At 42.6% G+C, this 22,398-nt stretch overlaps 1 protein-coding gene across 1 annotated transcript in view; it reads right to left on the reverse strand.

Moving 5' to 3' along the window:
* DRD3 (dopamine receptor D3) overlaps positions 1–14,075 on the reverse strand; it is a 53,681-nt gene extending 39,606 nt beyond the window's left edge. The window contains exon 1 of the mRNA XM_003412984.3: positions 13,348–14,075. Coding sequence (XP_003413032.2) covers positions 13,348–13,719 — 372 coding nt within the window. The 5' untranslated portion in view covers positions 13,720–14,075. The remainder of the gene's footprint in view (positions 1–13,347) is intronic.
* Positions 14,076–22,398: the final 8,323 nt, after the last annotated feature.

Genomic DNA, 22,398 nt, shown 5'->3' on the forward strand with positions numbered 1-22,398 from the left:
TCTGAGATTACAAGTAATGTTAATAAAACTAACATTTAGAGGGAACTTACATCACATAGGTCACTGGCCCACAAGGCCCATTCCAGAAACTTCTATAATTCTTGAAAAAAATGATTTTTTTTCCAAACTGTCAGTGCTCTTGGAGGTCTTTGAGGCCCGTCTTTTATAAGTTAAGTGACTGTTACTTAGGTCGACGGGAGCAGAGACTTACTTGTTGGAGGCTGTGTCCCAAGCTCTAGAGAAGTGCTCAGCATGCACATACGTTCTGAGAGAATGAATGCTCTATGACATAATCTTTGTGAGCACTAATAGGTCATGTTTATTGAATGCTTACCAAGTGCCTGGTGTTCTATAAAGCACTCGACATATGTGCGTTCTCTTGCCTGTTATAATCCCGTGACGGAGGATTATTATTATCTTCACGGCTGATAAGAAACTCAAGCTTAGAGATGTTGTGCACCTTGCCAAAGGTCACACAGCTAGCAGAGGCTGAGACCGCACTTGAGTGCAGGCTGTTAAGCCCCCTGCTATAGGAAAGGGTCAAGTGAGGTGGGGGCGCTGTTGGAAAATGAATTTAAGTGGGGGAGGCACAAGGGGAAGGGAGAAACACCATGGGCTCATCAAGGACTTTAGTGTGGCCGACTGCTTCATCTCTGTCTAGGGAGTGAGACACCATTTTCCTGATTGTCTCTGTCCCAGGATTGAAAAAAAACAGTGCAAAAGGCTGGTAATTGCTGCCTCTGGGGCTTAGATGAGAGTTTGTACTTGGTGGATTTCTTTGGTACCTGCCTTCTTTAGCCTCCAAGGGCCCAAAGCCCCCAACCTACCCTCTGGCTTCCAGGTCCCCACTCTGTCATTCCATTTGGGCTCTTCTCTGCCTGTCTCAATTTTCTGCCATCGAAATTCCCATTCTGTTCTTGATCTCCATTAAGTGTCAAGAAGAAAACAATGTGATTAGCTGATTAAAGTCATTCCCACTAAGGTGCCATCACTTGGACGTCCCTGGAGCTTACTCATTAAAATGAGCCTCTAATTGGGGGTGTGTGTAATGGGAATATTTTTTTTCCTGGAGTATTCCACACCAATAATGGCAAGGAATCAATTAATGGCAGCAAAGTGCCAAGAATGTGCTAAGTAACACACATTGCCTCATAGAACTCAATGAGGTGAAAGTTATTTTCAATTTATAGACAAAGAAATTGAGACCTAGAGTCCCTGAGTAGTTCAAGTTGTTAACATGCTCGGCTGATAAACGGAAGGTTGGAGGTTCGAGTCCACACATAGCTGCCTGGGGAGACAGGCCTGGTGATCTGCTTCCAAAAAATTAGCCATTGAAACTGTAGGGTGCACAGTTCTGCCCTGACAACCATGGGATGGCTTTGAGTTGGCATTGGCTTGATGGCAACTGGTCTTAATATTAACCTTTTCTCTGCCTCCCAAAGGTCAGCAGCTTGACACTCCACTTATGAGATGTGTACAATTTAACTCCATTCTAATCTCATAGGAGTGGAAGGAGTTGACGTTTGTCCATCCATCCATTCATCTATCCAATAGTTATTGCAAAACAAAACAAAACAAAACCTGTTGCTATCAAGTCGATTCTAACTCATAGCGACTCTACAGGACAGAGTAGAACTGCCCCATTGGGTTTCCAAGGAGCAGCTGGTAGATTTGAACTGCTGACTTTTGGTTAGCTGCTGAACTCTTAACCGCTTCGCCACCAGAGCTGCAATGTCTATCGTATGCCCATTATTTGCCTGATACTTTGCTTGGATGGGTGTACTGAGATAAATTAAACCTGTTTTTTGTTCCCAGAGCCTCAGAATATAGTGTGTGCAGATTGGGAGAGTAGTGTGTGAATTGTTGTTGTTGTTGTTAGGTGCCGTTGAGTCGGTTCCGACTCATAGCGACCCTATGCACAACAGAACAAAACACTGCCCAGTCCTGAGCTATCCTTACAATCGTTGTTATGCTTGAGCCCATTGTTGCAGCCACCGTGTCAGTCCACCTCGTTGAGGGTCTTCCTCTTCTCTCCTGACCCTGTACTCTGCCAAGCATGATGTCCTTCTCCAGGGACTGATTCCTCCTGACGACATGTCCAAAGTATGTAAGACGCAGTCTCCCCATCCTTGCTCCTAAGGAGCATTCTGGTTGTACTTCTTCCAGGACAGATTAATTCATTCTTTTGGCAGTCCATGGTGTATTCGATATTCTTCGCCAACACCACAATTCAAAGGCATCAATTCCTCTTCAGCCTTCCTTATTCATTGTCCAGCTTTCGCATGCATATGATGGGATTGAAAATACCATGGCTTGGGTCAGGCACACCTTAATCTTCAAGGTGACATCTTTGCACTTCAACACTTTGAAGAGGTCCTTTGCAGCAGATTTGCCCAATGCAATGGGTCTTTTGATTTCTTGACTGCTGCTCCCATGGCTGTTGATTGTGGATCCAAGTAAAATGAAATCCTTGACAACTTCAATCTTTTCTTCATTTATCATGATGTTGCTCATTGGTCCAGTTGTGAGGATTTTTGTTTTCTTTATGTTGAGGTGTAATCCATACTGAAGGTTATGGTCTTTGATCTTCATTAGTAAGTGCTTCAAGTCCTCTTCACTTCCAGCAAGCAAGGTTGTGTCATCTGCATAATGCAGGTTGTTAATAAGTCTTCTTCCAATCCTGCTGCCCCGTTTTTCTTCATATAGTCCAGCTTCTTGTATTATTTCCTCAGCATACAGATTGAATAGGTATGGTGAAAGAATATAACCCTGACTCACACCTTTCCTGACTTTAAACCAATCAGTATCCCCTTGTTCTGTCTGAACAACTGCCTCTTGATCTGTGGAAAGTTTCCTCATGAGCACAATTAACTGTCCTGGAATTCCCGTTCTTTGCAATGTTATCCATAATTTGTTATGATCCACACAGTTGAATGCCTTTACATAGTCAATAAAACACAGGTAAGCATCCTTCTGGTATTCTCTGCTTTCAGCCAGGATTCATCTGACATTAGCAATGATATCCCTGGTTCCACGTCCTCTTCTGAAACCAGCCTGAATTTCTGGCAGTTCCCTGTTGATATACTGCTGCAGCTGTTTTTGAATGATCTTCAGCAAAATTTTGCTTGCATGTGATATTAATGATATTGTTTTATAATTTCCACATTCGGTTGGATCGCCTTTCTTGTGAATAGGCATAAATATGGATGTCTACCAGTCAGTTGGCCAGGAAGCTGTCTTCCATGTTTCTTGGCATGGATAAGTGAGCACCTCCAGTGCTGCATCCGTTTGTTGAAACATCTCAATTGATATTCCATCAATTCCTGGAGCCTTGTTTTTTGCCAATGCCTTCAGAGCAGCTTGGACTTCTTCCTTCAGTACCATCGGTTCCTGATCATATGCTACCTTTTGAAATGGTTGAACATTGACTAATTGTTTTTGGTATAATGACTCTGTGTATTCCTTCCATCTTCTTTTGATGCTTCCCGCATTATTTAATATTTTCCCCATGGAATCCTTCACTATTGCAACTCGAGGCTTGAATTTTTTCTTCACCTTGAGAAACACTGAACGTGTTCTTCTCTTTTGGTTTTCCATCTCCAGTTCTTTGCACATGTCATTATAATACTTTACTTTGTCTTCTCGAGAGGCCCTTTGAAATCTTCTGTTCAGCTCTTTTACTTCATCAATTCTTCCTTTTGCTTTAGCTGCTTGACGTTTGAAAGCAAGTTTCAGAGCCTCCTCCGACATCCATCTTGATCTTTTCTTTCTTTCCTGTGTTTTCAATGACCTCTTGCTTTCTTCATGCATGACGTCCTTGATGTCATTCCACGACTCGTCTGGTCTTTGGTCACCAGTGTTCAGTGTGTCAAATCCATTCTTCAGATGGTCTCTAAATTCAGGAGGGATATGCTCAAGGTCGTATTTTGGTTCTCGTGGACTTGCTCTGATTTTCTTCAATTTCAGCTTGAACTTGCATATGAGCAATTGATGGTCTGTTCCACAGTCAGCCCCTGGCCTTGTTCTGACTGATGATATTAAGCTTTTCCATCGTCTCTTTCCACAGATGTAGTCAGTTTGATTTCTGTGTGTTCCATCTGGCGAGGTCCATGTGTATACTCTCTGTTTATGTTGATGAAAGAAGGTATTTGCAATGAAGAAGTCGTTGGTCTTGCAAAATTCTATCATTCGATCTCCGGCATTGTTTCTATCCCCAAGGCCATATTTTTCAACTACTGATCCTTCTTCTTTGTTTCCAACTTTCGCATTCCAATCACCAGTAATTATCAATGCATCTTGATTGCATGTTCAATCAATTTTAGACTGCAGCAGCTGATAAAATCTTCTATTTCTTCATCTTTGGCCCCAGTGGTTGGTGCGTATATTTGAATAATAGTCGTATTAACTGGTCTTCCTTGTAGGTTTGTGGATATTATCTTATCACTGACAGCATTGTACTTCAGGATAGATCTTGAAATGTTCTTTTTGATGATGAATGCAACACCATTCCTCTTCAAGTTGTCATTCCCAGCGTAGTAGACTGTATGATTGTCAGATTCAAAATGGCCAATACCAGTCCATTTCAGTTCACTAATGCCTAGAATATTGATGTTTATGCATTCCATTTCATTTTTGACAATTTCTAATTTTCCAAGATTCATAGTTCATACATTCCAGGTTCAGATTATTAATGGATGTTTGCGGCTGTTTCTTCTCATTTTGAATTGTGCCACATCAGCAGATGAAGGTCCCAAAAGCTTTACTCCATCCACATCATTAAGGTCGACTCCACTTTGGGGAGGCAGCTCTTCCTCAGTCATCTTTTGAGTGCCTTCCAACCTTGGGGCTCATCTTCCAGCACTATATCAGACAATGTTCCTCTGCTATTCATAAGGTTTTCACTGGCTAGTACTTTTCAGAAGTAGACTGCTGGGTCCTTCATCCTAGTGTCTCAGCCTGGAAGCTCAGCTGAAATCTGTCCTTCATGGGTGACCCTGCTGGTATCTGAACACTGGTGGCATAGCTTCCAGCATCACAGCAACACACAAGCCCCCAAAGTACGACAAACTGACAGACACGTGTGTGAATACGTGTGGGTTAATAGGGGGGAAGAAGACAGAAGGTAAGGAAGTAATGATATACAATGCCATAAGTGGTGACAGCTAGATAAGCACGAAGTATTGGGGAACATGAAAGGTTCTGAGCAGAAACAAGCAAAAAAACCAAATCTGATTGAGTTAAGGCTCTTTAGAGACAGGATTCTACCTTTCTCCTAAATTTTAATGAATAACTCACTTCAGAATTGTACAACAGCCAGGTGGTGTTACTCTTGGTTGCTAATGAACATAACTAACTCCTTTGGCAGTACAGAAGGAGGGTGTAAGCAGAAAAATGTTTTCAGGTACTGGAGTTGTCTATTGATTTTCAACAGACACAGCCTAAGGCGGCATTTCCCAATTTATTGATTAGAAGGCAGCGTTTTCCAAATCACCTGAGGCTCTTGTGAAACAAAATATTCCCAGGCCCCACTCAAAAATAATACATCCCTCAAGAGATTCTTATTGTCTGGCGGGTTTGGGGAACACTGATCTGGGGAAAAGGGGGCATGATATTTTCAGAAATAGCTGTGTCTTAAGCAAGGCTCCATAAACATTATTTGTTCCATGGATTCCTTTGGCCTTATGGACCCCTTCTCTGAAGAATCTTTTTTTTTTTTTTAATTGTAATAAAACATACATATTTGTCATTTCAACCTTTTATACCTGTACAATTCGGTAACATTAATTACATCCAACGTGTTGCGCAACCACTACCAGTATCCATTTCCAAAATTTTTCATCACTCCTTACAGAAACTCGGTGCTCCTTCAGCAATACTTCCCCATTGCCCCCACCCACTTGCCCCTGGTAATGACTAATGAACTCTGGCATTCATGTATTTACCTATTCTAGATATTTCATATAAGTGAGATCATACAATATTTGTCCCTTTGTGTCTGATTTATTTCACTCAGTGTGTTTTTAAGGTTCACCCATGCTGTGGCATGTATCAGAACTGAGGTTCTCTTTATGGCTGAATAACATTCCATTGTTTCTATATACAACATTTTTCTTATCCGTTCTTCTGTTGATGGACATTTGGGTTGTTTCTACCTCTTGGCTATTGTGGATGGTGCTGCAATGAACATTGGTGCACAAGGTGAAGAATGTTTTTAAATTGTAAAATAAAATATAATTGACCACAAAGGATACCAATTATATTGAAATATAGTTACCAAAGTATTTTAAATATGTGTGCTTCTTTAATAACACATTAAATAGCAAGATCTAGTGGCAGGTTTAAAAACTCCTGTAATTTAAAATAAAACTGGGTGTAAATGATATCACAAGATGTCTGCAGCAACTGTTATGTGATTTGGAAAATAGAAATATCTGCGATTTCTATTAGTGACACTAAGGATTTCTTCTACTGTGCGTAAAACCAAAAAACCAAACTCATTGCTGTTGAGTCAATTCTGTCTCATAGAGACCCTATAGGACAGGGTAGAACTGCCCCATAGGATTTCCAAGGAGTGGCTGGTGGATTTGAACAACAACAAGTAATTTTATTTACATCCAAGCTGATGGACTTCCTAGGTTAAGAACCTCTGTCTAAAGTAATGGATTTTTAGTTGTTTTGGGAAGATCTCTGTCTTAGGCTAGATTCTCTAGGGAGACAAAACCAGTAAAGCATATATATATAGACAGATTTATATCAAGGAAATGGCTCATGTGGTTGTAGAGGCTGGAACGTCCCAAGTTCTTGGATCAAGATAGAGGTTTCTCCTGATTCGCATAGCCATAGGGGCTATGGAACCCATGATCAGCAGGTCAGAGAGCAGGGATCTTGCTCACAGGCTGCAAAGATCAATGAATCCCAAGATTGGCAGGCAAGACCACAGGTAAGCTGCTAGCTCAAGTTCCAAGAACTGGAAGTCAGAAGAACAGGATCCAGCTGCAGGATCCAGAATGAGCAAAAGCCCAAGAGCCTTGCCAGAACATCCGCTTACATTTGGATGCAGGCCACATGCCCAAGGAAATTCCCTTCCAGCTGATTGGGTACTCACAGCAGATTCCATCATAGAGGTGATTACATATCAGATCTCAACTGGGAAGTGATCACAACAATACAAGACTGCCAAAACACTGAGAATTATGGCCCAGCCAAGTTGACGCACAATCTTAACCATCACAATCTCCAAGGGGCAACAATGGAATTATCCTTTAATTATTCTCTTCTTTCCATTTTTGTTTGCCACACTTGGGATACACCACCCCCCCCCCACACTCCAGTTGGCTGCTATGGGGCAAGATAGGGTAATAAATAAAGATTTTAACTTCTCTGAATCCCAATATTCTCATTTGTGAAGTGGAAGTTTTACAGAACAGTGGTTCTCAAACCTCATTTGTTTCTAGCAGATGACCAGCAAGCTGCAAAAGAGTCACCCAGCGTGGGATTGGGGTTAGGGCTGGGGAGCTTGTTACAATTAATTTAGACTTCGAGGGCCACTCCTGGGAATTCCAGTTTTGTAGATAGAGGGTAGGACCCAGCGGTCTGTTTTTTTTTTTAACAAGCATTCCCTGAAAAGGAAAGTTTAGCTCAGAGCTGCTCAAACTTTAGGGTGCATAAGAATCATCAGAGGAGGCCATTAAAAATGCAGACTTCAAGGCCCACCACCAGGAAGTTTATGTGGTTGGATCATACCTTAGAAACAAGGGCAAAAATACTCTCCAAGCTCTTCCTGCTTTAATAAACCAATTGTCATTGAGTCGATACTTTGGGTGACCGTCAGACGTGTGTGTTGTGCCAAAACTGCCTCGAGGAAGCTTTCCACCCAGTAGAGAGCTCACCATGTACCCAGGAAATACCGATTCATGAAGACCCCATGTGCGCCAGAGTATAACTGTGCTCCACAGGGTCTTCAAGGCTGTGACATTTTGAAAGCAGATCACTAGGCCTTTCTTCTGAGGGTCCTCTAGGTAGACTCAAACCTCCAATCTTCCAAACAGTGCCACCCACGGACTCCACTGCTTTCGTAGCCTAAGACTTTTATCAAAACCCAGACCTTGGTGAAGAGTTTGTGAGAACCTCCTGTTTCTGGTATCCAGTGGAGAGGCTTTACATTGCTGTCGTCTGGGGTCTTTTGAACTACGGAAAAACTCTCCTTTTAAAAATATTCTTTATTTTCAATGACCAGTATCATTACAAGGCCCAAACACCCTTCCTTTCCAAAGAAATTGCTGCTCTTTTCTTGTTGTCACTATCTGATCAAGATTACTTCCTCTGAGGGGAGTTTCCCTCCTGAACCCACCCTGCTCTATTTTGATTGTCAGCATTCCTTAACCCTGGACCCTTTTCTCCTGTCCATACTGGAACCCAAGTACCCTGAGTGTAGTATTCCAAATGTTCTCTTGGCTGCTTGCACTGCCCTTCTGCCCTGATATAAGTGCATTAAACACCACAAAAGGTGCTTAACTGAGTGGAGCAAAATGGGATGTTAGTGTGTGAAGAGGGACCTCCAAACAGACTGCAGCCTATAAAGCAGGAAATTAAAAAACCTGAGAGAGTCTGAGATAGATCTATGTGGTATGGCACAGAAAAGATTTTTTGAGAAAATGCAGCAAACTGAATTGAAGAGACAACCAAGCAAGAGCCCTCTGAAATATAATCTACCGTAAGGTCAACTGCATGGTCTTTGTACTGAACTTCTCTGAGGGTGGAGAGGATCAAAACGTGTCAGCGCCTGGCCTCTGCTTGTCTCATTTTATATACTGCCAAGTCCAGGCTCCTGTGTGCCTTAATGATGAGAACGATGCCAACAAAAGCCAGAGGGTGGTGTGCTTGTTGACTGTCTTCTTCTCTCTTCCCAGTAGTCTTTGGATTCGGCTAAGAATCCATGTGATTCCTGAGCAGTTGGTGTGCTCTGTGTGAGCAACACAGAACCTATGCTAAACCAATTCTATCCAGTGACTGGTTCAGAGAAAAGCAGGTGGCTTAAGCCAATCCAATCAGAGCACATCTTGACACTTCTGCTGGAAATTCTGGGACATGGGCTTCCTCTTTTGCTGTGAACGGTGCAGTGTATACACGTGAGGCCTACAGCTGAGACCTTTTTTCTGAAGATGAGGCCAATATATGAAAGAAGGCAGAGCTGAGAGAATTGAAGAGAGCAGAGCCAGAGCCCTGATCAAACTGCGCCTGCAGCACACGCTATTGCTGGACTTTTAAAGCTCTTGGTTGTGAGAGCCAATGAATTCTGTTTTTTGTTTAAACCAATTGGATTTGAGTTTTCTTTTACTGACAACTAAAAGTGTCCTAACTGAGGTTTTTATATATCACGCTGTATAGATTTCAAAGCTATGATCAACATTGCACCTTTCCTCTTTCCAAGGGAGCTGTTAGTTACCAGGACATCTGTGTCATCATTAGGACAAGCTAGTAAGAGTAACACTTTTGCTCTTCTCTGAGACTCAAGGATTTATATAGTCATAGTTCCCTTAATGGCTCAATGTGTTTTTTTCTCTCATGAAGGCATACTGTCTCTGAGGTTCCCAAAAGTATCTTTCAGTTGAGGGCAGTTGAGTGTCACATCAATCCTATAAGCTAGGGAAGATTATGTCGTCACTTCCATTTCATTGGCTTAATTTTAGGTCTTCTGACTCACAGTTCTGAGTCTTCTTCATAGCACCACCCTGTGTTAGAATGACATTCATCCAAGTGAATTCCAGTAAAGGCAAAGTTAGCTGATACTTTATTGCCTACCTCATAGCAATTCCTCACCCCCACATTCTCCTTGTTAATGAAACCCGCATTTCTACTTTTTCTTTTCCAGCCTCCTTTGCAGCTAGGAGTGGCCACATGATCCAATTCTGGCCAATTAGACTTAGTGAAGTCCCTTGGGGAGATGGTTCTGGAAAAGTGTTCCCTTCGCTGACAAAAAAACAACCACTCTAGGGAAAAACCAAAACTGTTGCCATAGAGCCTATTCCGACTCATAGCCACTGTATAGGACAGAGTAGAACTGCCCCATAGAGCTTCCAAGAAGTGCCCGGTAGATTCAAACTGCAGACCTTTGGTTAGCAGTCGTTGCTCTTAACCACTATGCCACCAGGGTTTCCACTCTAGGGAAAGGCCCCAGTTTTTCCTGCTGTCTTCACCCATTCTACTTTAGAATACTGCCATGATACTGGGGCTATGGCAGTCACCTTGTGAGTAGCACGAGGAAGTAAAGTCAGCTTGCCAAGGACGATGAAGAGGAAGAATGGAGGAGTCCTTGATGACACCATGGAGCAGCTGGACCAACACCAACTGCCTTCCTTCAGAATTCTGTTAATGTGGGTAAAATAACCCCTATTTGTTTAAGTCACACTAGTTAAATTTTCTAATATTTACAGGCAAAACATTCCTAACTCATAAATACTTGTGTCTGGCAAAATATAAGTCAATATTCCCTTTGAACAAGACAAAAGTATTCAAATCAAAGCATGTGAGGCTGTGAATTTGGCAGCCCCAGTGGCTCCCAAATGGCGTTCTTCTCGTTTGTATCCTACCCTCCTGGGGGCCTTCAAACCTACAGAAATCTCTATGATCAACATTGCACTCTCTCTTCTTTCCAAGGGAGCTCTTAGGTAATTACTAGGTCAACTGTGTCATCATTAGGATGAGTTAGTAAGAATAACACTTTTGATCTTCTCTGAGACACAATGATTTGTATAGTCACAATACCCTTAAGGGCTCAAAGTACTCTCTTCTTCATGAAGGTACACTATCTCTACCTCTGAGATTCACAGAAAGTGAAGTAGTTGAGACTAAGAAAAGTATAGCCTGCAGTCCAGTGGGGAGAGTTGGTCTTCTGGACTAAAGTCTTCTAATTTTCTAATATCTTAACTGATTGCCTGTTAATTATGGCTGCTTTAAGTCATAGACCTTCTTTTATTGAGACAGATTCTCACTTGACTATTGGAGAAAGTGATGCATGGATATAAAGTTGCTTTGACTAGGGCCTGAAGCAAGTTGGTACGACCAAAAAAGAGGTCCCCAATGCCCATTTCCCAGTGGAGAGATGTCTCTGTTCCCCAAAATCTTCTTTACATGATTGTAGACTCATTTGACCATGTTCGTGGTTACTGAGCACCTACACCAACTGACTTATTGGACGGAGAACATGTTGGTTTTTACAAAGGGGAATGAGGAGCTCCACCAGAGCTCTTCTCATGGGGGTTAACCCATAGATACAACCTACAGAGCCCTTCACCAAAACTTGACAAGATTTCATGCCAGCTCTCTGTAGGTTCAGGCTGCTTTTCTAGGCTCAGCAATAGAATGGTGGCACCACTTAGATTGGCAGGTGTTACTAGAAGGGAATGCTGTGAGTTTCTATTGTGAAGTAGTCACAACACCCATCTCCTAAACCAATATATACAGAGGTTTTCCAATATGGTTCAACCAGAGCCCTGCAAGCAATCACAAATGGACAAAGAGTGGCCCTAAGTGCTTTGTTGCAGACACTAAAAGCCTGGTTTTATTTCAGAGAGAATTAAAATGCTCATCAGAGTGAAGGTCCTCCCTGCCTGCATTTTTTTTTCTTTTTCTGATATGCATCTTGCTGGAAGACTGAAGAATCCTTGTAATGTAAAGGGATGGACTGAAACACTTCAGGGCTGGCACTATGAATCACTGACCAACCCATACTAGTTTGTGACACCTATAATCTGCCTCACTCTTGAAAGAGATTTTACATACTTCTAGCTCCTTTTCAGTCTCATTATTGTTGGATGTAAAAAAATAATAATTCATCTACGCACAAAAAAGAGAAAGATCTGGCTATAACAATAGACAAAAGCAGGAATTGCCCATGTGGTGTGTACATTACGAAACAGATTCATTTAATCATTCTTGTATCAAATATTTATTTAGTCCATGTTATGTGCCAGGTAGAGTGTGCTTGGCTATAAAAAAAAAGAAAAAGAAAAAAAGACGTAGTCTTTTACTTCAAGGATGTCTGAGTCTAATTGGTTTGACAGAAAAGTCAAGATAATTAAAAGAGTCTTCACCATAAGGATAATTCTAACTGGGGTGGGAGGGATAAATACATTTTTTCTCCTTAGCCTTTCAATCTGCCCCAATCAGCCTAGTTGTTTTTCTCCTCCTTCTTCTTCTTTCTCTATTTTCTTTGTTTCCTTTATGTCTCTCCCTTGAGATCGTAAGTCTAATTTTAGTTACCCGCCATTCTTTAATATGGGTACTAGCATAGGCAGTCTATGCTCAAGGTATTTGCCCTCTTGTGATATGTCATACTTAATTAAATGTCACCCTCACTATTAATATTAACTGGGATATTACTTTGATACACCTTAATTTCTCTTAAGCATAGCATCATGGTGATCCGTCACTGGACACCTATTTGGAATGACACACACTACAGAGAAGAAATATTAATAGTATATTAAGGTGTTTGGAAAAAAAACCTCTTTAGTTATTGTATGTTTTCCTGTGAAAAGTGTCTGTTTCTTGAACACTGGAGGCACCCTGATTTCCTTGCTAGCGAGTGGACGTTTTGTCTTGGTCACCTTTTCACTCTGCTTTGCACTTGTAAATGAAAATACTTCCAAATTTAAGAAATGTTTTTCCCCAGAAGAATTCTCCAGGGTCTGCTGTGTTATTTGACTGACAAGGGCTCTGTACTATTAATGTAGGCATCAAAAATATAAATGTGAATGTTTGGTCTGTTTCTTTGGTAGCATACTCTGTGGAGAGCGAGTACCCAGGAGGAAAGAGCCAAGTTGGAGGGCAATGGAATCATCAAAAGAAGTATGATCTATTTGCAGATAGTTCTTTCTGTCTTTTCCTCTCATTCATTCACAAACAAGTTTTTTTTTTTTTTGTTGGGGGGAAGGGTTTCCTATAATTCCTTCTGCATCCCTCCTTACTCCCACATATATTGAAACAGTGATGAAAATAGCCACTAACTCCCTCTCCCAAGCCGTTCAATCCTGAGATGCAGCTGGCACAGGAGGCAAATGTGGGACATTTTTAGGAAGAGTCCCATCACTCAAGTCTAGTCATCTGGATGCTGCAGGGCTGGGAACAGAATCATTCCCAGCTCTGTGGCTCTGACTATGTGAGTGAGGCTGGCTGGTGGCTACACACACAGCTTCAGTTCTCTCATTAAAGGGAGAGTGGCAGGAGCTCTCCTTCCTCAGTCCTAGGGACTCACTACAGGAAGTATTTTGAGCTTTGAAGGCCAGGAGCTCAGGGCAGACAGGGACAAGAGATCATATAGGCAGTGTACCTCTGGGGCTCACTCACCTCTAGGTACACCACCCAGGGCATCACCAAGGTGGCCACCAGAAGGTCTGCAACCGCCAGGCTCAACACCAGGTAGTTGGTGGTGGTCTGCAGGGCCCTCTCTCTCAGCACCGCTACACACACCAGTCCATTGCCGAAGACGATGGCCAGGATGAGGGCGCAGTAGGACAGGGCATAGTAGGTGTGTGGGCGAGCTCGGCTGGTGCCCGTGGCGTTCTCTGCCCCGCAAGTGGAGTTGATGTGGCTACTCAGCTGACTTAGAGGTGCCATGGCCCTGAGGGATGGGTGTGGCTCCCAGGGGGTTGCCTGAGAGGAGACAGAAAACAGTGTTGGTAAAATCAGACTCTTTGGAGCTTGGCTGCTTGGGTACATTTTTTTTTTTTAAATAATTTTTATGGTGCTTTAAGTAAAAGTTTGCAAATCGAGTCAGTCTCTTCACATAAAAACTTATATACACCTTGCTACATAATCCCAATTACTCTCCCCCTAATGAGGCAGCCCACTCTCTCTCTCCACTCTCTCTTTTCATGTCCATTTTCCCAGCTTCTAACCCCCTCTACCTTCTTATCTCCCCTCCAGGCAGGAGATGCCAACATAGTCTCAAGTGTCCACCTGATCCAAGAAGCTCACTCCTCACCAGCATCCCTCTCCAACCCATTGTCCAGACCAATCCATGTCTGATGAGTTGGCTTCGGGAATGGTTCCTGTCCTGGGCCAACAGAAGGTCAGGGGGCCATGACCACCAGGGTCCTTCTAGTCTCAGTCAGACCATTAAGTCTGGTCTTTTTATGAGAATTTGGGGTCTGCATCCCACTGCTCACCTGCTCCCTCAGGGGTTCTCTGTTGTGTTCCCTGTCAGGACAGTCATCGATTGTGGCCAGTCACCATCTAGTTCTTCTGGTCTCAGGCTGATGTAGTCTCTGGTTCATGTGGCCTTTCTGTCTCTTGGGCTCATAATCACCTTGTGTCCTTGGTGTTCTTCATTCTCCTTTGACCTAGGTGGGTTGAGACTCACTGATGCATCTTAGATGGCTGCTTGCTAGGGTTTAAGACCCCAGATGCCACTCTTCAAAGTGGGATGCAGAATGTTTTCTTAATAGATTTTATTATGCCAGTTGACCTAGATGTCTCCTGAAATCATGGTCCCCAAACCCCTGGGCTTGCTACACTGGCCTTCGAAGCATTCAGTTTTTTCAGGAAACTTCTTTGCTTTTGGTTTAGTCCAGTTGTGCTGACCTCCCCTGTATTGAGTGTTGTCTTTCTGCTTGGGTACATTCTTGATTTCTTGCTTCAACAAATATTTATTGAGCACTTTCTATATACCAGGCATTATTCTAAGCAATAGAACAGTGAACAAAATAGATAAAAATCCTTGTTTTCATGACATCTATATCCTATAGCAGAAGACAAATAATAAACAAAATGAATAAACCACGTAGTCTGTTCCATGATGATATAATTATGGAGAGAAATAAACCAGGGATGGGGGTAGGAGTGGACAAGGAGTGTGTGTCTGTGTGTGTACAGTGTGAGTGAAGGTGCAATTTTTACATAGGGTAATCAGGGAAGCCCTTACGGAGAAGGTGACAGTTGGGTGAAGACCTGGAGGAGATGAGGAAAGACACCATGCAGATATGTGGGGAAGAGCAGTCCAAGCAGAGGGAACAGCAGGTACAAAGACGGGAAGGGCTTGTCTGTTGAAGAAACTGTGAGGAGGCCGTGTGACTGGAGGAGGAGTAGACCAGCATGGCGTGAAGCCTGGAGGTTGTTCAGGGCCATTGAAAGAACCATGCCGTGCACTCTGAGTGAGATGAGGAGTCATCAGAGGATTAGAGTCCCAGGTCTGCCACATCCTAACTCTGGGACCCTGGGTGTTGTTTAACCTCTCTGAAGCGTCAATGTCCTCCTCTGTAGAATGGAGAAAACACTCAGAGTTTTTGGGAGGATTAAGTGAGCTGCTGCATCTGTGAAACACCAAAGGCATGCCTGGCACCTGGAGTGCTGCGGAAGTGATAGCTACCTTTCTCTTACTGGCCTGTTTCTTTTTAGCTTCCTCTTTCCTTTCTTTGTTTCTTCCCTCCTGTTCCCTATTGCCTCCATTGCCTTTCCCCTGCCTCCCTGTCTGTCTTCATTTCCTTCAATCTCCCATGCTTTCTTGTACCTTACACTAGACATGGTGGGTTTGGGAGACTGAGTTGTGGAAGAAAATCTCAAGAGCAATGGGGGCTAGAGGCAGTATAGTGGTTTTTATATTTAGGAAAAATCTATGTGTACATTTGTATTTGAAACCTCCCAATTTTTAAAGACTAGTTACTAATTGGAAACCCTGGTGGTGTAGTGGTTCAAATCCACCAGATGCTCCTTGGAAACTCTATGGGGCAGTTCTACTCTGTCCTATTTGGTCTCTATGAGTCAGAATCGACTCAGCAGCAATGGGTTTAGTTTTTATTTTTAGGTTTAGTTACTAATCAAAAAATGTTTAAGCCCTATGTTGTCCCTTTCCCCCAAATAATCTTACGCCCACAGGCCAATGACCCATAGACTACCAATTTTTAACCTCTGGCCTAGTCCAATGCCTTCATTTTTTCAAACAGGGAAGTTGAGACTCAGAGCGATGAATAACATGTCTTAAGACATACAGCTTATTAATGATAGAACTTGTATACAGGCCCTCTAATCCCTCCAGGCCATGGAGAAGTACTTTTTTGGCATCTGAAAGCCACAACTGTTATTGTCATCATTCTATTGGGAAGAACCAACCTTCAAACTGTGGGGACTTTGGACTACGGGTGGAAAAGCCACCGGTGCCCACCATTGTGATGCCAACCTGTTGGGACCAGCCCTGGAAAAGGGACCTGGGCTCTCAGAGCCATGTTTGTATATGTCTGTGGAGGACAAATTCACCATGTCCTGAAAAAAAATATAGACATGCCTATGATGCAGTGGTTAGGAGCTCAGCTGTTAACCCAAAAGTTGGCAGTCCGAATTCACCAGCCATTCCTTGAAAACCCTATGAGGCAGTTCTATCCTGTTCTACAGGGTTGCTATGAGTCGCAATTGACTCGATGGCAATGGGTTTGGTTTTTGGGTTGGCTTACATGCCAAGGGTAGAAAATACATCAAAGCCACATGTTGGGGGAAGACATAAGGCTTGTGGCCTACAGTGCAGTCTTTCTACTGGAGGCTGGTGACTCCTGCCCAGGGCTCTGTGCTTTAGAGGGCTGCACTCTGGCCCTTTTCTGGTCATACCCTCTGTCTTAGTCATCTAGTGCTGCTATAACAGAAATACCACGAGTGGATGGCTTTAACAAACAGAAATTTATTTCCTCACAGTAAAGTAGGCTAAAAGTCCAAATTCAAGGCGTCAGCTCCAGGGGAAGGCTTTCTCTCTCTGTTGGCTCTGGAGAAAGGTTCTTTTCCTCAGTCATCCCCTGGTCAAGGAGCTTCTCAGGTGCAGGGACCCTGTGTCCAAAGGATGCGCTCTGCTCCTGGTGCTCCTTTCTTGATGGTATGACGTCTCCAACTCTCTGCTTGCTTCCCTTTCCTTTTGTCTCTTAAGAGATAAAACGTGGTGCAGGCCCCACCCCAGGGGAACTCCCTTTACCTTGGATCAGGGAAGTGACCTGGGTAAGGGTGGTGTTACAACCCACCCTAATCCTCTCAACATAAAATTACAATCACAAAATGGAGGACAACTACACAATACTGGGAATTATGGCCTGACCAAGTTGACATATATTTTTGGGGGACATTATTCAATCCATGACACCTTCCCCATAGGATGAGGAGTCCACAGGGGAGATCCACCAAGAGTCACACCTCCATTCTAGACCATATGCTGAGCACCAAGATCATAGAAGGCTTCCCAAACTGCTCAGAGCCTGCTTTCAGGGCAGCACAGGTCGCATTACAGCCCTGTCATCCTGAGTGGTCTGTGTCATGTGTGTGTGGGCCTCTGAGCCCAAGCAGTGACCCCTTGGTGAAGCTCGGATGGATGGTCTGGTGTGTCCATACACATGTGTGTGAAGACCCCTGGTGTGCAGGGCGTAGCCTGAGGTGGAGAGAGAAGGGATCAAGGCACCAGGGTGGGGAGAAAGATGGGGGTGAAGATCCGGCTTCTCCTGTGCACCTACATTCTGTATGGAACTCCTAAGGGCTCAGAAATTCCAAATTCAAACCTGGCCTTCCAGGTTGTTATGAAAGTATATTTGCAAGGTAGGTGGATTAAACATTTTCTTTAGCAGTCTGTTAATTATGACTGTAAAACATTCGGACATGGAGTGTGTGAGTCTTCATGGGAACCCTTGCTCCAGAACCAGCAAAGGCAGTAGCTGCCTTGGTGGTCTGGATTAGTTTTCAATCCTGATCTCTGCAGCTCTCAGTGGATGAAGAGATTAGCCTAATCATGGCTGTCACTGCATGACACATTTCGAAACATTTCGGCCTGGAACATGAAAGTGTTCAGATGAGCAAAAGATTGGGAACGGGTAACTGACTTGGAATAAATCCAGAGAATTGTTTTAAAAAAATTGTTCTTCATCTTGGCACACTGTTTGCACTCAATATATTTAAAAACATAATAATAATTCTCAATAATAATTATAATTTTCTCATTATTCAGAGAAGGGCAGCTGTTACCCCAGAGACAGCACTGCTACTGCCAAGAGCTTTTGGAAAAATACAATGCTTTCTGTTTGTTCAAGAATATTCCACCTCTGAAGCAGGCTCAAGCCCAGGACACTGGCCTTTCTGTGTCTGGGCCACCTTGGAAAGCAGTGGCCTGAAACCAGTCTTTTCTGGAGTTTGCAGTTGTCTGATGATGGCTTAGCCTCATCTCACCTGCACAGAACCTGAGGGTGTTTGTCACCATCCTGCCGGGCCCTTTACAGTGCCAAGAGGTTTGACAGCACCGAAAAATAGTACAGCTGAGTGCCAATGGCTAATTATATGAAGAAGGGAAACCTCAACTCTGAAAAATCAATTCTGAGCCAGATGTTGGAATCACAGTGGCATGGATTTGTTAATCAGACGTACTGTCTCTGGTATTAGGTTCTTTACAGCAGCAGGTGGCATAAGCGGAGGTGTTCAGGCAGTTCCTGCTGAGTTGTGGGTGTGGATGTGGGAGGTGAAAGCAGAGATGAGTGAGGTGCTGGGTTACTCCCTTCATCTCACCTAATTATTTCAACTTCCTCCCTCATTAAATCTTTTTCCCTCCAGAGGTCAGCATAATTGGACTAAACCAAAAGCAGTTTCCTGAATAAACGGAAGGATTTGAAGGCCATTGTAGCAGGGCCAGGGGTTTGGGGACCATGGTTTTAGGGGACATCTAGGTCAATTGGCATAATAAAATCTATTAAGAAAACATTCTGCATCCCACTTTGGAGAGTGGCTTCTAGGGTCTTAAGCACTAACAAGCAGCCATCTAAGATGCATCAAGTGGTCTTAACCTACCTGGAGCAAAGGAGAATGAAGAACACCAAAGATACAAGGTAATTATGAGCCCAAGAGGCAGAAAGGGCCACATAAACCAGAGACTACATCAGCCTGAGACCAGAAGAACTAGATGGTGCCCAGCTACAACTGATGACTTTCCTGACAGGGAACACAACAGAGAACCCCTGAGGGAGCAGGAGAGCAGTGGGATGAAGACCTCAAATTCTCATAAAAAGACCAGACTTAATGGTCTGACTGAGACTAGAAGGATCCCTGTGGTCACTGCCCCCAGACCTTCTCTTAGCCCAAGACAGGAACCATTCCCAAAGCTACCTCTTCAGAAAGTGATTGGACTGGACTAAAAGGATAGAAAATGATACTGGTGAAGAGTCGGCTTCTTGGATCAAGTAGACACATGAGACTATGTGGGCAGCTCCTGTCTGGGGCGGGGGGGCAGATGAGAAGGCAGAGGGGGTCAGAAGCTGGCTGAATAGACAAAAAAATAGACGGTGGAGAGAAGGAGTATGCTGTCTCATTAGGAGGAAAGCAACTAGAAGTTTATAGCAAGGTGTATAAACTTGCTATACCTAATTATTTCAACTTCCTAATTGAAGTTGTATGAGAGACTGACTTGTAAACTTTCACTTAAAGCACAATTAAAAACAAAAAACTTTCCCCCCAGAATTGTATTCAGCATAGAGTTGGGCTTTCCTCTTTCCCTCTTGCTCTGATAGACAGACTAACAGATAGTAAACCGGTCTCTAGTATGGAGAAGCAAAGAGCTTGGAGAATTCAGTAACTTAATAGTCACTGTCTAAGTAATTCGTCATGATAGCATGGTTTCCTCATCAGCAAAATGGGAATAATCATACCTTATACATCGGGTTATTGTGAAGATTAAACGAAATTGTATATGTAAAGCTTCAGCACTATTGACGATGTGGGCTAGATAAGTCTTTAGAGTAGGGGGATGACCTTGGCATTGTAGGATGTTTAGCAGCATCCCTAGCATCTACTCACTAGATGCCAGTAGCACCCTCCTCCCAGTTGTGACAGCCGAAATGTCTTCAAGAATTGTTAAATGGGCCCTTGGGGGCAAAACTTTCCTCCTCCCTGAGAATCGTTACGCTAGTATGATGTCTGGCAAAAAAACAACAACAACAACAAAAAAAACCTCTTGCAATATGTTAGCTTTTATTGTTAAAGAGAAGATAGGAGAGAATGGTTGAAGGGGCCAAATAAGCTACAATTGCAGAGTGTCTCATGGATTTAAAAATTAGGAGATTACTGGTGACATCAGCAAGAAGTGTTCGGAGTGAGGGTGGACAGGAGGTGAGAAAGTGGAGAGACACTAGATTATTGCTGGCCTTACTCTTTTAAAATTTATTATATATAATGCTACTTACACATTTTAATGAGCCTTTATTTATTTATTACTAAGCACTGATTTATCTTGGTCTTTATTATTTGTTCTGTCATCTCTTAGAGTGAGCACATAATCTATTTTAAAAAGCAGAGGGTGGGAGAGTGGTCAGACCCCATCAGCTGTGGCTTCGGTCCTGCTCTGCTGATGTGCCAGTCAGCCTGAAATATTTGTGGGTTCCTCTTTGTCACCTGGTTCCATATCAGACTCCTATTAAGTTTGCTAGGAAGATATTCATTAAGATTTACAGGACTTTAATTATTCTTTTTTTCGTTAAAGATTTATTGAGTTACTAAAAAACAAAAACAAGCAAAACGAAACCAAGAATACCTTGAGTCTTCAACCTTCTACTAAAGACAATGGTCACTATTGCTTTTAGGTTACTGTTATGTGGCAGGCATTAGGACTTTATATCTTATTAAAATTTTTTTGGTAGTCTTAATTTTTTTAGAGCAGTTTTAGGTTTACAGAAAAATTTTGCAGAAAGTATGGAGTTCCTATATACTTCCTCCCCTTTCCCCACAATTTCTTCTGTTATTAACATGTTGCATTGGTGTGGTATTTTGTTGTTTTTATTAGGTGCTGTTGAGTCAATTTTTGACTCATAGCAACCCAATGTGACAGAGTAGAACTGCCCCATAGGATTTTCTAGTTTTAATCTTTACGGAGCAGATTGCCAGGTCTTTTTCAGCCTTGGAGCCACTAGATGGGTTCAAACTGCCAACCATTTGATTAGTAAGTGCTTAACCGTGATGCCAACCGGGCTCCTTAGTGTGGTACGTTAGTTACAATTAATGAGCCAATATCGATACATTAGTATTATTAACTGAAGTTCATAGTTTACATTAGGATTCCCTCTTTGTATTATATCATTGTCTCATTTAAATACTGATAGCAATCCTAAGGGTTGATATTGGTATCTGTCTTTTATAGATTAAAAAGCTGAGACAGAGAGAGATTCAGTAACTTTCTCAAGATCACAAAATGTGTAAGGACTGTTTTGAACCAAGTTTTAACCTCAAATCTCACTAAATCATTTATTTAATGTGACTCTACTGATGCGGGGAGTCGTTCTGAGGTGGAGATGGTTTTCCTCACCCTCATAAAAAACCCCTTGATCGCAGGGGGGTCCATAAGCAAATCTTCACTTGCCTCACAGATCCTAGCTGTTGCCATTTCTTACCTTTCACTGAATTACATCCTCCCCTCCAGTCTCTAAGCTTTTCTGGTTCTGGGTTTCAACTCAGACTTGCTATATTGCCTGGTAAAATTAATAATTATAGCTAACATTTATTGCACACTTATTTTATGCCAGCTTTATAAGCATAAAAACCAACAAAGTTAAATCCCATAAAACCTGATGAAGGAAGTTGGTGCTATTGTTATGCCCATTGTTGAAGATGAAGAAACCAAGTCATAGAGAGGTTAGGTGTCTTGTTGGAGTGATAAGTCAGTAAATGGTGGAGTCAATTCAGCCCAAGATCTGTCTGACTGGAGAGCTCACATTGTTAGCAACTCCACGATTGGGATAAGGCAGACAAACATGAAATGGGGGCTAAGTTTAAACCTCGCTTGCTCAGAACATCCTGTTCATATCACCTGACCAAGCTCAGTGAAGTCAGCGCAGGTGCTCACTGCTCTTAGAAGCAGTGGGAGTTACATTGTCATTGTTATTAGAGGTAGTTTTTAGCATTTCTATGGCACTCTATTCTTGTGAATTGCTTTCCCTAAGGGAGATTAACAGATGCATTGAAATACATAGTATATTTATATATTTGGGCACATTTACATTGTCAATAAAAGTACAGAGAAAAACGAGAGCTGGTTACTGAGATCCAGTAGCTAAGGTAATATAGTGTTTTCCTAATTAAATCTGCTCAGTAAAGCGGAACACCCTCACTTTCCATCACAGCTTTTAAAAGCTTGTGCATTGGAGCTTTCTAATCAGAGATAAAATGGAAAACTCAATCAATCAATCAGTAAGCAGATATCAATCGTTGACAAACTTCATTGCATTAGAACTCGAATTTAATAGTATGTAGACTATTTTTTTTAGACTCTATTTGGTATTTTCTCTAATTCACATTCCATTATAAGCAGTCTTCTGGGTAGATGCTTTAATATCAGGCACTCATTTGGATACTATCAGTATTTTCCTTGCTCAACACCCCTGCTCACTGCCAGTCATGCAGACT

The sequence above is a fragment of the Loxodonta africana genome, chromosome 1 (genome assembly GCF_030014295.1).
Source record: "Loxodonta africana isolate mLoxAfr1 chromosome 1, mLoxAfr1.hap2, whole genome shotgun sequence".
NCBI lineage: Eukaryota > Metazoa > Chordata > Mammalia > Proboscidea > Elephantidae > Loxodonta > Loxodonta africana.